This window comes from Peromyscus californicus, unplaced genomic scaffold (assembly GCF_007827085.1).
Source record: "Peromyscus californicus insignis strain IS unplaced genomic scaffold, ASM782708v3 Scaffold_18__1_contigs__length_77618521, whole genome shotgun sequence".
Lineage (NCBI taxonomy): Eukaryota > Metazoa > Chordata > Mammalia > Rodentia > Cricetidae > Peromyscus > Peromyscus californicus.
Window position 1 is genome coordinate 11,323,422 of NW_026294480.1, and position 15,923 is coordinate 11,339,344.

General features: G+C 38.9%; 1 protein-coding gene across 11 annotated transcripts in view; it reads right to left on the reverse strand.

Moving 5' to 3' along the window:
• Positions 1–7,590: 7,590 nt before the first annotated feature.
• Dnah5 (dynein axonemal heavy chain 5) overlaps positions 7,591–15,923 on the reverse strand; it is a 289,003-nt gene continuing 280,670 nt past the window's right edge. For all 11 annotated transcript variants that reach the window (XM_052743036.1, XM_052743034.1, XM_052743032.1 and 8 more), the window contains one exon: positions 7,591–9,504. In XM_052743036.1, the coding sequence (XP_052598996.1) occupies positions 9,353–9,504 (152 nt within the window). In that variant the 3' untranslated portion in view covers positions 7,591–9,352. The remainder of the gene's footprint in view (positions 9,505–15,923) is intronic.

Consider the following 15,923-nt stretch of genomic DNA (forward strand, 5'->3'; position numbering starts at 1 on the left):
AAGGAAACTGTTTTCACCTTCCTGTCTTCATACTCTCTGGCAGTCCATTCATCCTATCACTGCAACATGTCTTCACTAATATCAGAACCAATTTCCTTGGAATTCCAACACAGACTAAAGACCAGCAGTGCTCTAGATATACTCCAGACCCTTAAGCCCCAGATTGAGACTGCTGAGACATTCACTCTTATAGACTGAACAACTACTACATACTCATCCTCCCCATTGAGAGACATCCGTGATTGGACTGCCCAGAGCACAATCTAATCAATCCTTTTAATATATATTTATTCTATCAGTTCTGTTCTGTTAGAGAATCTTGAGTAATATAGTCTCATATGTGATGTGATTTAAAAATCATATTAGCTCTATTGATTTTTTAATTTTTTGTCAGGGTCAGGGGCCTTAAAACTCATAAAGACCCACCTGTTTCTGCCTGCTGAGTTCCAGGATTAAAAACCTGCACTATCATGCCCAGCCAGAGTTCTCCTTCTAACCTGTGGTTAAACTTTAAAGGTAACCCGTAGTGGACCCTCTGGATTAACTATCTTTCACACTATGATGATGCTTCAGTGAACATTCTGACTGTTTCCTGGAGGACAGATGAATAGTGTAGGCCAATGACATTGGGTCACAGGTTTCTTCAAATCCAGATGCCTATCTAAATTCAGAATATTCTTTCCAGAGGCTATCATCTTAAATCTTTAGTGTTCAGCATTACCTGAGATGACAATGAGGAAGAAAGAAAAAAAGAGTATGGAAAGACACATAAGAAATCTTTAACCTGGAAAGTCTTGTTGGAATCTGTATACTATCCAACATGCAAAGGTTTGCTGGGGTCTGTATGACCCTGAAAAGCACCCTAAGATTTAGCTGAGAGTCTAGAGATAACCCAATCCCAAGACTCACCTTTAAAGTCTCTCCAAGAGCAGTGATCCATGGGCTCCATTCCAGGAGAGCTGCTGTGATAACACTGCTTCAAGGTCACACACTGTCGACTATGTGCAAGTCTCTGGTCTAATTTCTCCTTTAAGAAGTACTGTTTCAATTACTAATTGCCTGTCATGGAACCATATTGCTAAGTCTATTTAATTGCCAAATGATGTCCCATTCTCTTCTACCATTCTCTTAAAGAACTTTTCATGCTTCAAAAATGAAAATTTTTCTTTTTAAAAGCTAAGCTAACTGGCTTGTGTATGCATGTAAGGCACTGGTTTTAGAACCTACTTTTTTAAAGCAATATCATGCTTATATACAACTGCAAGCATACCAAGATTAGCAGACATTAAAAGAACTGAGTTTTCAACAATTCTGTGAAAGTTACTTAAAATCAAAATGGAGCTGCTTGTATCAACACCAACAAAACCAAATGAAGTTAAGTTATGAAAGGTTCTCATTTTGTCCATGACTACTATTATTATTTCTACAGAAGACTCTGACAGAAACTTTCTTATGAAAGGCTACCATAACCTCATACAAATTTAATTCAGAAAGGACATCTGTCCAGCAGCTCTCTGCCAATTTTTAGACTAATTTTACTCTTCTTATTAATGACTCTGCTCAAGGATTGATGTCTCAAAATATTTTATATACTCCAACTCATTTTTGCCTTTTAAAAATTGCCTTGCCTCAATTTTTTTAAATGTAATCTGATGATAACTGTTGATAATTCACTATGGTACAATGCAATCACTATTTTATTATTAGCTTGGCAATCCATACTGCTACAACTTAGAAAACCTCTCACTATTCCACATCTATCTCAAATTTATCAGTGAAATCTTTATCCATGTAATATCAATATGAGTCAATAGTATATTCCCTAGGCTCTCAGCATGGAGAAAATAGGTTAATAAAACAAATAATGAATAAAAATAAAGTTAAAGAAAAATAGATGTACATATTAGTTATTACCCCAGTTAGTGCTCACATTTCTTGTTGGAGACCGACTCCGGACAGCTGTGTCTTGAATTTTGTGTGACCTTCCTTACTTTATCAAACCTTGCAAAAACAGGTTCCTGGCCTAACCGCGGGCTGTACAACTTCCTGGAGTACGTGCTAATCAGCCAGCTGCAGGGGCCTGGGACCAAAGCGACCTCACCCTTCCTTAGGAATTTCCCATTCTTCTCTCCTTTTGTTTCCCCTGCTCCCCCTCCCTGCCTGAAGCCCTGCTTATAAGCCTCAATACCCAGTCAATAAACGAGACCTTGACGCGACTCAGACTGACTCTGTCTTCCCTTATGCGCCTGGTCTCCTTTCTCTCTCGCCCCCATTGATCTTTCAGGAGGTGCCTCCTCGGGTCTCCCCAATAACCTGGCCAGCGGGACGGGTCAATTTCTGACTCCTAATACCAATTACAGAATTTTTTGTTTTCTTAGAATATCATTCAATTTAACACTGATAATCTTTTTGAATCCTCTTATTTATATCATTTATGAATCTTCAGTATCAGTTGTGCAATGTATCAGGAGGTATGAAATGGGAGCAAGTAATTTACCATGTTCCCAAACTACTAAAAACATTTTCAGTACTCGCTAGAACAGCAAAAAGTGTCACTGGTGCATGCAAACACTTTGCAAATGTTAAAACACTAAGATGTTTTAGAAGGTCTTTTCCTAAAATTCTCCAGGGATTTGCTTTATATATTTGCATAAATAAATTATAAATGGATACATCACAGCTGACTGCATTGAGCAAGGTGAAATTCAGAAATGAATATTAAACTATCCTTGGCCACAAAGAGGAATGTTCACTATCCATTACCAGCACAGGTCTTGATTCATAATCTTTCCTGGTCTCTTTACTCTGGTATTTTCCAGATATTCTCTTTGGTGTCTTTCATCACATTTAATCTTCCTTTCTCAGCTACTCAGAATGCACACTCTATGTGGCCCTATTAAAAGTGACTCCTGAACAAAGTGTTAGAGGAAACTTAATTGGCTCTCCAAGTAGGTCTGTTTGGAATAACATTTGATATGAATTCTGTGCATATTAGCCTAAGCAAAGAAATAAATAAAGAGCAGTATTACAGCAATCATAAAGCATTACCAGAGCAGAGCGAGCATCAGGCTGCACAATGTGCCTTGGTTTTGCCCACGAGATGCACGGTGAGGTGCAATGATATATTGCTCGATGAAAAATACCATTTGGCATGCTAATTAAAGAGCGGACAAGGCACTTGGTTCTGCATCCACCCAACATAAACTTTGACTTGGAAACAATTAAGCACACTTATAAATCCAGAACCCTGGAAAACTAAATGGAGCCCTAAATCAGAGAGGCCCTAAAGACTACAGGTTAGGCATACTTATTAGCCAGATCCAAAGTGCGTGTCTGGGTATTCCAAAAGGAGAGGATAGTAACAGTCTAATAATATTTCATATTAAATACTTTAAGGTATTGAAGTTGCAATATCATATCACAAAACTTTATCATTTGAAAATACCATGTTCCAGAAGGCAAGAGCCCCACCTCCCCGGCCCTGCTTTATTTGTACTTGCTAGTCAGTCATTCTGCCATGACCTGGAGACACAGCTCCTGAAGGTCATTTTCCAGAGGATCATTTGAGGAATTATGAAATCAACCTCAGTGTCTCAATCTACCAGATATACAGTTATATGCTTAACAAGAAAACTCCGTGTCTAAGAAGAAGCATGAAGCCCCTTCTCCATTGTTGTCACTCACACAGAGCATGCCCTTCCCCACAGCCAGTTCCTTCTTGCCCACCTGTCATCTTAGATTCGTGGCTTCCCAGATCAGAGCCAGTGAACTCTCACAGGTACAGATTAGAAACAGTACATTCTACCTTTGTATCAGTCAAGGTAAGTTTGTGCAACTGAAAAGAGTCTTGCCATTGAAGATGGCTAAAAATGTTTTTATGGGCTCTGTTTCTTATGTCAAATGATGTATCTGATTCTAAAGTTGACCTTGAATCTTCTACTACCCTCTTCCTTTTGAGTTATTTATGGATAGATGATGACACTATCTACTAGATACACTCTATGTTCATCAGTAGAATATAATGCATAGAACTCAAGAGTGTGGCCTGATCTCTTCCTGTTTTCAAAGCCTACTTGTTTGTTGATTTTTCAAACCATTTATCCAATCTGGAGGACCATATTGTGAATATAAATATACCATTGTTTACCATAAAAGACATTATTCTAATGTGTTGGTTGTGACTAGTAACCAAAAGTAACTAGTTACACACTATATTTTGATGTCACTCCTGCAAAACAATGCCTGCAAAAGAACTATTTAAATTATAAAGGTAATCATGTGTCTCATGAGGAGCATTTCAGAAAGAAAAAAAAAAAAAGACCACATTGCAGATTTTTGGGGAAGTAGTCATTTTGAGAATGTTGCTCACAAGCATATATGTTATAGCTTTCCTAAAAATTTTCATGTCACTAAATCTTTATGTCATTATGTACTCACATTTAGTTTTATATTACACTTAAACTTCAAATAAATGTTCATTGATGATAACATTTTTAGTGCTGAGTGGTTTTGGATTAAATCTTAAAGCTGCTAAAGTATAGAATGTTTGGCTTTCTCATTATGTTTCTTGTTATAGAGTTCTTTTTCAAGAGCTTATTCTATTGCAAACAGTATCTAATACTTTTCATCCCAATTTCCTAGAAACCTGATTCCCCCATTAGCTACACACCTGTCTGCACCTGCCAAAACAAGGTGTGGGCATGCCATTGACAAAGCAGCCCTCTGCCACCCTCCACACCAAACCAGATGTTCCTGTGGGTCTTCCTCCTTCCCCAGATTCACACTCCCTTCAGAGAGCATGCTAGTTAGCTTTTCTGTTGTCAGAGGGAAAGCAGGGCTGGAGCTCAGAGCAGGAGCCTGGAGGCAATAACTGAAGTACAGACCCTGCTTACTGGCTTGCTTTTCACAGTTGGCTCAGTTTCTTACACAGCCCAGACTCACGAGCCCAGAGGTGGAACCACCTATAATGGGCTAGGCTCTACCACATCAATCATTATTCAAGAGAATCTTTGCACAGGCACGTCCACAGGTCAATCTGATGAAGGTGTTCTCTCAGTTAAGATTCCCTCTACACAGCTCAATCTAGCTTATGTCAAGGCAACGAAAAAAGCAACCAACCCAGGAGAAAGAGGACAGTCCCAGGACATATGGGTCTGAGTTGCTTCCATTTCTCCTTGAGATCAAAATGTAGATGTCACCTCTTCAAACCTATCCTTGCTGTCTGTCTTCGTTACTTTTTTATTGCTGTGATGAGACATTATGATGGTGACAACTTACAAAAGAGTTTATTGGGTCCTTACAGTCCACAACCTCTTACTCCTTTATGACTCTAAACCATGTGGCTCATGCTGCCACTTGGGGTGGAACCTAGCACCATCCTTGAATTACATTTGCATAGAATTTGCCTGGTTGTTGCTCTTTAGGAACAGATAATTCCTTAGACTTTTTTTTTTTTTCAGAAGTTTCAGGACTACCTAGGTGGGGTCTGCCCTTGAGCAACTTCCCTTTATTCCAATTTGCATCAGACCTCTTGGTATTTCTTTCAGCACGAGCCTTGGCTCCACCATTACATTTTCTGATGTTCTTTCTCTCCTTAAATTGCTTACTTTGTATTTCTTTTTGCACAGCTCACTCTTTTTCATTGTAGACCTACATGAGTGTGATTACTAACAACCAAGCAACAAAGTTAATATTTGGTTTTCTTGAAATCTACTCAGCCAGTGAAATTAGTCAAACTACTTCAATTTAGCCCCTGGTAGATTTTTAGTACTAAGGAAGAAAGCAACCACATTCTTTGCCAAAACATCACTTCTTTATCACTGTGATAAGATGCCATGACCAAGGCAACTTACAGAAGCAAGCATTTACTGGGGACTTACAGTTTCAGAGGGTTAGAGTCTGTGACCATCATAGCAGGGAGCACGGCAGCAGGCAGGGAGGCAGGCAGGATTCTAGAGCCATAACTGAGAGCTTACACCATGATTCACAAACAGGAAGCAGAGAAAGAGCTAGCTGGGAATAACATGGATTTTGAATTCTCAAAGCCCACCCCCAGCAATGCATCTGCTCCAATAAGATCTTACCACTTAATTCATCCCAAACAGTTCCAGCACCTGGGGACCAAGTATTCATATATGAGTCTATGGGGGCCATTCTGATTCAAACCACCACATGGCCCAATGATAAAATGTCACTTGAGGCAAATAGCATCCAGGGTGTAGATGATGTTTAGGAGCACATAACTCTTCTTTGTCACATATGGGGACATGCTCTTCCTAATTCTGGATTGATTTACTTTTCATCAATATCCCCTATAACTCAGAGGGTGGGGGAGATTTGCATATCAGACAGGCAAGAGCACACAGCTGTTGTCCAGCTTATAGGAGCACTTCAATTATATTCTATACACTTAGTAAACACCAAATGGTAAGTGTATGAGGATGCAACTCAATGAAGATCACTTGCCTAGCATACCTAAGACATTGGGTTCAAACCAACAACACAAAACTTATTGATCCATGATATAATGCAAATTCTGCCAACCTTTGCTATTTGTGTGTTTGGCATCCAGTGTTTTCCTTCATAGTCCTTAACTCATAATCTTGGCATCACTTTCTATACATCCCACATATGTCATTCTATCTGCTCTAAAATTGAGATTATATATAATTACATGCCTAAAAAATTGCTTGTTTTCTGCATCTACACCACTTAGGTCCATTGTATCACCAGAAAAGCAGAGGGACTCACACATATGCCCTATGAAATAAATACATTTTAAATAACTCAGAAGTGATACTGTAGCTTGAGGTTTTCTCTCCGGATCCCGCCAAGTCCCGGCAGTCTCGTAGCCCACTTATAAAATAAACATACAGATGCTTATATTATTTAAACTGCTTGGCCTAATGGCTCAGGCTTCTTGTTAACTGTTCTTATATCTTAAATTAACCCATTTTTATTAATCTATACTTTGCCACATGGCTCGTGGCTTACTGGTACCTTACATCTCCCTTGTCATGGCGGTGGTGGCAACGTCTCTCAGCCTCAGCCTTCCAATTTCCAGAATTCTTCTCCTCCTTGTCCCGCCTATACTTCCTGCCTGGCTACTGGCCAGTCAGTGTTTTATTTATTAACCAATCAGAGCAGCACATCTGACATACAGAACATCCCACAGCATGATACAGATGAAAAAGATGGCTCTTTCACTCTGCAATGATGCTGGTCCCGTGTAGTACTTCATACTACATCCTAAGCTGTCAGTAGACTCAACCATTTGGTTCTCCCTCAGATATCTGATTCATAATGCTGAGCACTTTCCCATCAGCAGGAAGAGATGGGATGGAAACAGAGTAGTGAAGCTCATACTGACTTCAGGACTATGTTAAGTTCATTTCAAACATTTTATAATTGTTTGTATAGTGTCCTTTTCTATTTTGGGTCTCTGGAACTTATACACCTAAACTAACAACTTGTATCATAAAGTTATATGAGTTACAACATTTAAAACTTGATTAAAATGCAGTTTTGAAAGTATTTTTCTGAGTACTCAATAGCAATTATCCTCTTTCAGAAAACAATAAACAATCTCAATTTTGCCATTTACTAATATTCTTTTATTAATTTGTATCACATTCTAATTTTTATTATCTGTTCTTAAAAATAAAAGTCAGTAAGTCACAATTCTCAAGCATCAGCTGATATATTAATCCATACAAAAGAAGCAGTTCAAACAGGAGTAATATCACCCATGATTGGTGGGAGTCACACAAACCACACAGTATAATGAGCATAAAATAATGATGCTGATCACAGACCTGCACCTGGTGGGGAACAGACACCTTCTGCACCCACTACACACATAGGAAACCCATCTCCTCAGAAGAAACTGCAGTTAATCAGACCTAGAGCTAAACTACAATTCTAAGTACAATCCTGATCAAGTTTCTTTTTTTTTTTTTTTTTTTGGTTTTTCGAGACAGGGTTTCTCTGTGTAGCTTTGCGCCTCTCCTGGAACTCACTTGGTAGCCCAGGCTGGCCTCGAACTCACAGAGATCCGCCTGGCTCTGCCTCCCGAGTGCTGGGATTAAAGGCGTGCGCCACCACCGCCCGGCCCTGATCAAGTTTCTTAATCAATACGTAATAGGTGAAGCAGAAGGTCATTAATAGCCAGAACTTAAAACAAAAATAAATGAAGAGTTCCTTGGAGAACATTTTTCCTAATTAATAAAAGCCACTTTGGATTCCCCACACACATTTTAGGTCTTTAACCCTCCAATATTCCTCTGCTAAACACTATATTTTTTAAAACACTATTATTTTATTATGCCATCACACCTGGTTTTAGTTTTCTATATTGCTATCTAATTTTTGTCCACATTAAAACTCATTTTTCATAGCTGTACTCATAGAGAGATAAATAGTTTGTAAATTGTATCTTTCATTTATTACTATGCTTGTCATTTTCTTCTAATGAGCTCTCCAATACTACATTTTATAGTTGTTTAATAACTCCTGTTATTGTTAGCATAGTTTTATTGTTGGACATTTGGAGCAGGTCCATTTATTTCCTTTATTAAATACAACTTTATATATAAAATTTGCCTTCAGCAGGTTTAACCCCTTGGTATAGAGCAGTAAGAATCAAAGTGTTTGAATGTTTTTATGTTTCTTTCTCTGTTTAACTTACTTTACAGAAATTTTGGATCAATTTACATTGTTCTAACAATCCGTGAGTGTATCAGCGGTATGGACACCACACTTTTTGGGTAGACATCAATCAGTACCTTGTTACTAATTATAAGTGAGACTGAGCATTGCTCTATGTGTTTGCACTCCAGGCTCACCTGAGCTGTCTATTTGCAATCTGAATCAATCTTCTATTTCATACTGTTTTATAAAAAGATCTTTTAATTATCTGCTTGAAGCCTAGAAAACAAGTCTCCTGACCTGACCAAAAGGCAAAAGGCAATAGAAACAAAACTGTCACAAGCGTCCCATGTTACCTTAGGGAACCTGGTTGCTGCCAGAACCACATTAACAGACCAGAAATCCCTTAGAGGAAATAGCAAATGCTTAACATAAACTTCAGATGGAAAGAAGAAGAAAATACATGATTAGAGATTTGATGCCCACAATTCATTAGGAGGTTGTTAATGATGCTTTTAAATCAGTAAGTATTTTTCAAAACAAGTGCAAGGGTAGATTGCCAATGACAAGACAAGTAAAATACAACTAAGCATCTAAGGAAGTATGTGGGGCAGTGTCACCTCATTAATTAGACACAGCCTGATTTATGCATGTCCAGCCCTGACAGAGAAATAAAGATTAAAATAATTTGGACTATGCATTTCTGTTACTTGACATCACAGAGAAGGGCAACCCCACGGAGAACCCAGTGTTCAGGTGCCTGGGCTGTCTTGAGGTCCACAGCAGCAATGTAGTTCAAGTCTGTTCGAACTGGCTTCTTGTAGATGGGGCAACAGTACAACCGGGAATCTCTTGCAGCTACAACACACAATTCATAGCAGAAAGGAATTTGATTAATTTCTAAGAGAAGCATTTCAGAGCATAGAGCCAAGCTTGTATATTCTGGAAGTCATTCCAAAGATGGACAAGGTTAATAGAATGAAGAACCACCTTTTGAGATAGTAGGATCCCCGCATATGGCGGATACTATCACAGCAGCTACAGCAAGACAGTCAGCCTCATGTTGGCCTTATTAATTTCTCACCCATGACCTTGACAACAACTTCTCCTCACATTCTTTCCCTTTCTCTCCACATATGAATCTGGCATTCCTTTCCACTCATTCCTCTTGACCTCAACTACTCAAGTCTTGGGCACCTACTTTCTCTTCCTTCACTACCATGTCTTGTGTTTGGCACAAGGATCCATTCACTTTTAATCACATTGTATAGCATTTACTTTATTGTCATCAGTTATTTACAACCGCATTTTCAACCTTCTGGGCTGTAGTTTTCATTGTATTTAAATTACAGGAGATGGAATACCTCCAGCCAAGCAAAGTGTTGTGAATTTCCTTTATAAGCAAAGGACTAAAAATAGCTAGGAAATGGAGAGACATCCATGGCCATGAGATTCAATTCTCCCTGGAGAGAATTGGGAAACAAAGAAACAGCACAATCTGAGATTCAATTCTCCCTTCTTTAGAGTATAGGGCTAAATGTTACTTCCAAAAACAACTAGTACATATGAAATCCTAGTATATATCCTTCAAAAATCCTCCATAAATCATCCTCAGGCTCTCTTGTTCTCCATCCAGCCTTGGACACCCCAGTGCTCATAGACAGAGCCAAGTCTGAGGAGCACTAAACTTCAGAAGTTATGCCAGCCCTCTTTAAGGAAAAGTGTGAAATTTTACAAATACTAATTAGACCTGGGAGCAGCCTGAGAATTGAAGCTCCATTAGCTTTTTTTTTTTTTAATCCATTCTGCCCATAGCAGTTTGTCTTCATGTTTGTCTAACTTCCATCTCTGGAAGTAGCATATTCTTTTATGTGCTCTTTTAGACTGTAAAACCTTTGCAAACAAAAGATTTCACCCACTCCAATCCCTGTACTGCTCTGAAAGGCACATGGAGCATTATGCACGACCCCCATGTGACTACTGAGATGGAACCACATGTCATCAAGCGTGCAACTTGACTTAATGTGTTAGTTTAATGAGTCTGGAACTGAAATAGTTATCACCTCCCTAACAAACTACAAAAGCAAGGTACTAACAAAAGTTAAAATCCCATTATTTTACTCAATAGAAACTTCATCTAGCTTTCTGTTTTTAAATATCCACTATAAATTACCTTGAAGGGTTACTAATATTTTATTATATTTTATGTATGTCTCAATACAATATAAGTATTCTGAAGTGATGACTCAGAACCAGAGGTGATCCTACCCTTAGTGGGCAAACAGGATATTTAGGGTTATCATAACTGCTTAGTATCTAGTGAGTAGATGTTGGGATGCTGCAACATCCTATAATTCTTAGAATAAGACCCTGTGATGGAGTTATCCACACCAAAAGTGTATGTGGTGTGAAGTCTGACAACTTTGTGCTGAACAACAAAGTCATCTGTGTTATAGTGTTTAAAAGCCCTTCATGGACTTAATTTCATGAAAGTCATTATTAGTAATAGTCAAAAATAATATAATATCTAATTCTCAAATTCTTCAGTTACTATTAGGATAATGCTAACTGCAGTAATTGGGCAGATATGTAGACTGCCATGTCAGTGTGTGTGTGTGTGTGTGTGTGTGTGTGTGTGTGTTCACATGAGCATGCATGCACATGTGTGTATAAAGTTCTGATCAAGTGAATGTCTGACAATGAATGAATCACAGAAAATTAGCTATACTAACAGATATGTTTAAATACTTTAATTCTAGGACCTATACCCATCCACAAAAATATACAACTAATTGTTCCTGTTGTAAATGTGATTAATAGCCATTTTATAAACCTTGAAGAAAGTCATTAGAGTTTTACCTCTGAGTCTGATGATAATTATAATAATTATACCTTGTACAGTATGTGTCTACTTGGATTTTAATTCCAAAAAAATAGAATTATAAAATAATAGAGTCATTTTTAGTAAGCAAAGAAAAACAATTCTCTGAAATGTTTATCCAGTTTTATTTATTTTTAATTGTTTCTTAACCAGAGGCATGCATGCCAAGTCACAGCACGTAGCCTACGCCTGCAACAGGATTAAAAGTCACCCAAAATATAATTTCATGGTGAAAATGCTACTACAAAACAGATTGTGTGTGCCCAATCCCCTGCTTAGACAAGTAACTTTGAAGACAAATGTTCAGCGAGAACAACTTAGCTACATATGTTTCAAGCCTTAGGGTTCCAGAAAACAGATGGGGACACGAAAACTGGCAGACTCCACACTTTAGGATCCTAGATATTTTAATAAAACGCCTTGGAGAAATTCTGTTTTCTAGCCACTTAACATCCCCATCTATCCCATACATTCATTCATACACACTGCATACGTTACTGCAAATATCCAAAGTAACCAAGTTGGGAGTCTTTAAGCTATTCTTTTATTTGACCTCCCTGTTGTTAACATTTAGATTACTAAGCATTTTACTCCATAAATGTCATTTCTTCCCTCTTTTTTTTTAAATCACATAAAATCCTGTGATTTAAAATGGTAATGATAGTAATACTAGTAAAATTATTTCATGTTGTGTCTTCTAAGTGCTCAACATTGTCAGTTTGATTGTTTCAACAGCTCTGTTGTGGGTACTATCGTTAAGTCGGGTCCTTTACTCACGTTACAGATTAGAAAACTGAAATATAAGGAAGTGAAATATTTCTCCAAGACTGTCAAGCCTTAGTGACAAGCTGAGAATCAAAGCTGGCCAGCAGGGCCCACAGCCCACTAGGCTCCTAATCTTTGCCACACTTGGCACGTGCCGTGCATGGCTGCCTCTTGGTCTTTGCAGGGAGATGTGACAATGAAGTGGAGAAAATCTGACACCCTAGTTGAACACGTGGCACATTCCAAAGCCACGCGATCAGGGTCTGCACGCATCACACCCAGCATTGCTGCTGGGGAGCCACAGTCACTGACAAAACTAAGAACTTGAAACTTCAATTTCCCCATCTGTAAAGGGAGAAAATAACATTTTATAGATTTGTTGTGAAGTTTAAATAAGATAATTATGTGAATGCCCGTTATAATATAGTACTCTGGATGTCACACATGCCTACACTGTGTCATTTGCATCCCCTCAACACACATGCATATACATGCATGCATACACACATATTCTCATGTTCACACAGGTATACACACACACACACACACACACACACACACACACACACACACACAAACACATGAACACACACATGAACATTCATGTACACACACACACACACACACGCACGCACGCACGCACGCATGCACATTCATGCACACCCATGCATGCACACACACATAGATGTACTTACAACAGTTTTACCTTTCACTAAGAAAAAATCCTCAGACAGATGCTCCCCATTTCCTTGACAGAGTTCTGTGTTTATAAGTTAGAAGTAGATTAACCGCTGTGAGGCCCACGAGTCAGGAGGTAGCCTCCCAGTCACCTTATGTGGCTTTCCCCATCTCACATCCATACCCATACCCATCTCACACAGTCTTGGATGTGAGTAGGTCAAGGTGCACTGTGAGAAAATGCATTTATCTGGCAGGAAATAACCTCATGAGCTTAGGAAATCCTGAAACCTCCCTCAGACTCCACTGAGTGTTCAGAAGAGTCTTGCCTTAATCCCCCAAATGTTCCAACTCTTGTGCCCTCCAGCTCTTTGTAGCTACAGCGTTGAAGTTGGTTTAGACGCAACATTCTGCCCATGTAAGTAATTCCACACAGCAGCACACTGTCTCCTATATTTCCCTCACCACAGCTTCCTTTGAGAATAGAGAATCTGGTTTGTGTACTTAGTTTTCCCAGTTTGGAGAATCTGAAACCTTAGTGTTCCTCTGCAATGTCCTCATGAGAATCATGAACAGTTAAATTTAAGAATATGCCATTCACATACTTCAATGTTAAAACAAATATCCAGATATCTTCCTTTTGAAAATAAATGAATCAGTCTTGTTTCTGTGCTTCAATAACAACTTTATTTTAAAGTGATAAATTACATTCCATGTTAATGTAAAAACTATTAACTGAGAATTCTAATTTTAAAGTGCTACACTTAGAGTGTCCTTCGGTCATTAACGATGCCATGTTTCTGTATCTCAATTAGAATTGTTATTTAGTTATCAGAATGAGATGAAATGAAATGTTCAGCATGAAGGACCAAGAGGAGTGTCAAGGTTTCCATTAGCAAATACAAGTTTCTTCAACCATAAAGCAAAACAAGTTTCCACCTATATCTACTAAAACAAAGAAAGAATAACGAACTGAATTTTATGTTTATTTTTCAGTACCTTGAAACTGATCCTTTTTCCTTTGCTTATTTTATTTCCCTGCCACTTACCTGCTGCTAATGAGTCTCAGAACTGACTAATACCCAGCAGGATGGGCACAGTTGTCCTGTAAAAATCTGTTATTAAATAACAAAGAATTGCTTGTATTATGAAATTATTGCTGCATTATGACCATGCTGAGATGTTCAATGTCAAATTGTTGTGGACTTTTACAGTTTAGTCACAAGGAAAGAAAAATAACACTTAACTCACTGTAGGAAGGACAGCTCTTTCTTTTTATGAGGAACACATCTTCACAATGACTAGATATGATGATACGATGACACAAGCTTTCAAAAAATATATTTTGGGCAAAAACAATATTTCACTAATATTTCTATAAAATAACTCCTGCCCCAGGCCTTCACGTTGACAACCCCAAAACCAACGATCACGACGCCTCAGCTGGATCTTGTCTCGGCCATTCTAGTCTTATTTACTGTTCTAGCTTCAGCCACAAAATCCAAGCAACACATGTGCTGAGCAGAATGCTGAGAGCCTTCGCCTTCCTCCTCCCTTCACGGGTGCCACTTCCTTCAATCCTTCAACACTAGTTCTCAACCAAAAACATTAAGCTCCTTGGACAGGAACTCTCCAGCTAAAGTCTGTCTAGAAAACTCTGGAAGAATCCACCAAAGAATCCACCCACCTATAAAATGATCTCAATAGGTTCAAGTTCTCTCTTCTGACCCATGCTCACCTCCTTCTTCTGCTTGAACAACCTTCTTCCTTTGTTGTACATCTGAATACCGGAAATACGCAAATGTTCTAGACTGAGTCTATCTTTTTAATCCCACATTAAACTTTAGGAGAAACTTCTAGAACCATAGGAGTCCAGTTCTGAAGTCAGACATGCTGTGGGATGTTCTGTATGGCAAATGTGTTGCTGATTAGTCAATAAATAAAACACTGATTGGCCATTGTCTAGGCAGGAAGTGTAGGCGGGATAAGGAGAAAAATAAAGCTGGGAAGTGGAAGGCTGAGTCAAAGAGACACTGCCAGCTGCCACGATGAGAAACAGCATGTGAAGATGCCGGTAAGCCACGAGTCATGTGGCAAGGTATAGATTTATAGAAATGGATTAATTTAAGCTGTAAGAACAGTTAGCAAGAAGCCTGCCATGGCCATACAGTTTGTAACCAATATAAGTCTCTGTGTTTACTTGGTCGGGTTTGAGTGGCTGTGGGACTGGCAGGTGAGAGAGATTTGTCCTGACTGTGGGCCAGGCAGGAAAACTCTAGCTACACAGACAAACTAACGCTGACATCCCAGCTCTGATGTTAACAAGCACTTACGTCCCCTGAGACTGAGCGCCGTCCTGCTAAAGAAGGGATGAAGAACAGGTAGGAACAATGAACTGTTGAGTAACCGCAGGGAACGGAGATATTTCTAGAAAGGTCCGGGGGTCTCTAGTACATACCACAATTTAAAATGAAAACAAGGTATTTTTTTCATGTTGTCACTATTGCTACAGTTAGTGCTAAACACTGACAAACAACTGTACCGAATGTATTGGCAGCTCCTTCATATAATGCTTTTTAAAATATGTATATAGACTTTATCTCTTGGATTGACCTCTACTTCCTCCTCCTCTTCCTCCTCTTCCTCTTCCTCCTCCTCCTCCTCGTCATCATCATCATCATGGTCATCATCATCATCTAGTATTTCTAGTCAAAGGGAAATGTATTTTCACTGAGATCTCCATGATCATTCCAAACTCTCCAGCTGATCAGATGTTAAACCAGAGTTCAAGAGTGGACAGTGGAGAGCTGGGCTTTCCTGTACCTGAAAATGCAAAGATGCAGAAAGCCCCCTGGTACTGCTTTTCCTTTCCCTCTTGGCCTCTGCAAGAGATTGTGCTATGATCCCACTGGCCTTGACTTTGACTCAAGAACCAGCAAGAATGTGTAGGATC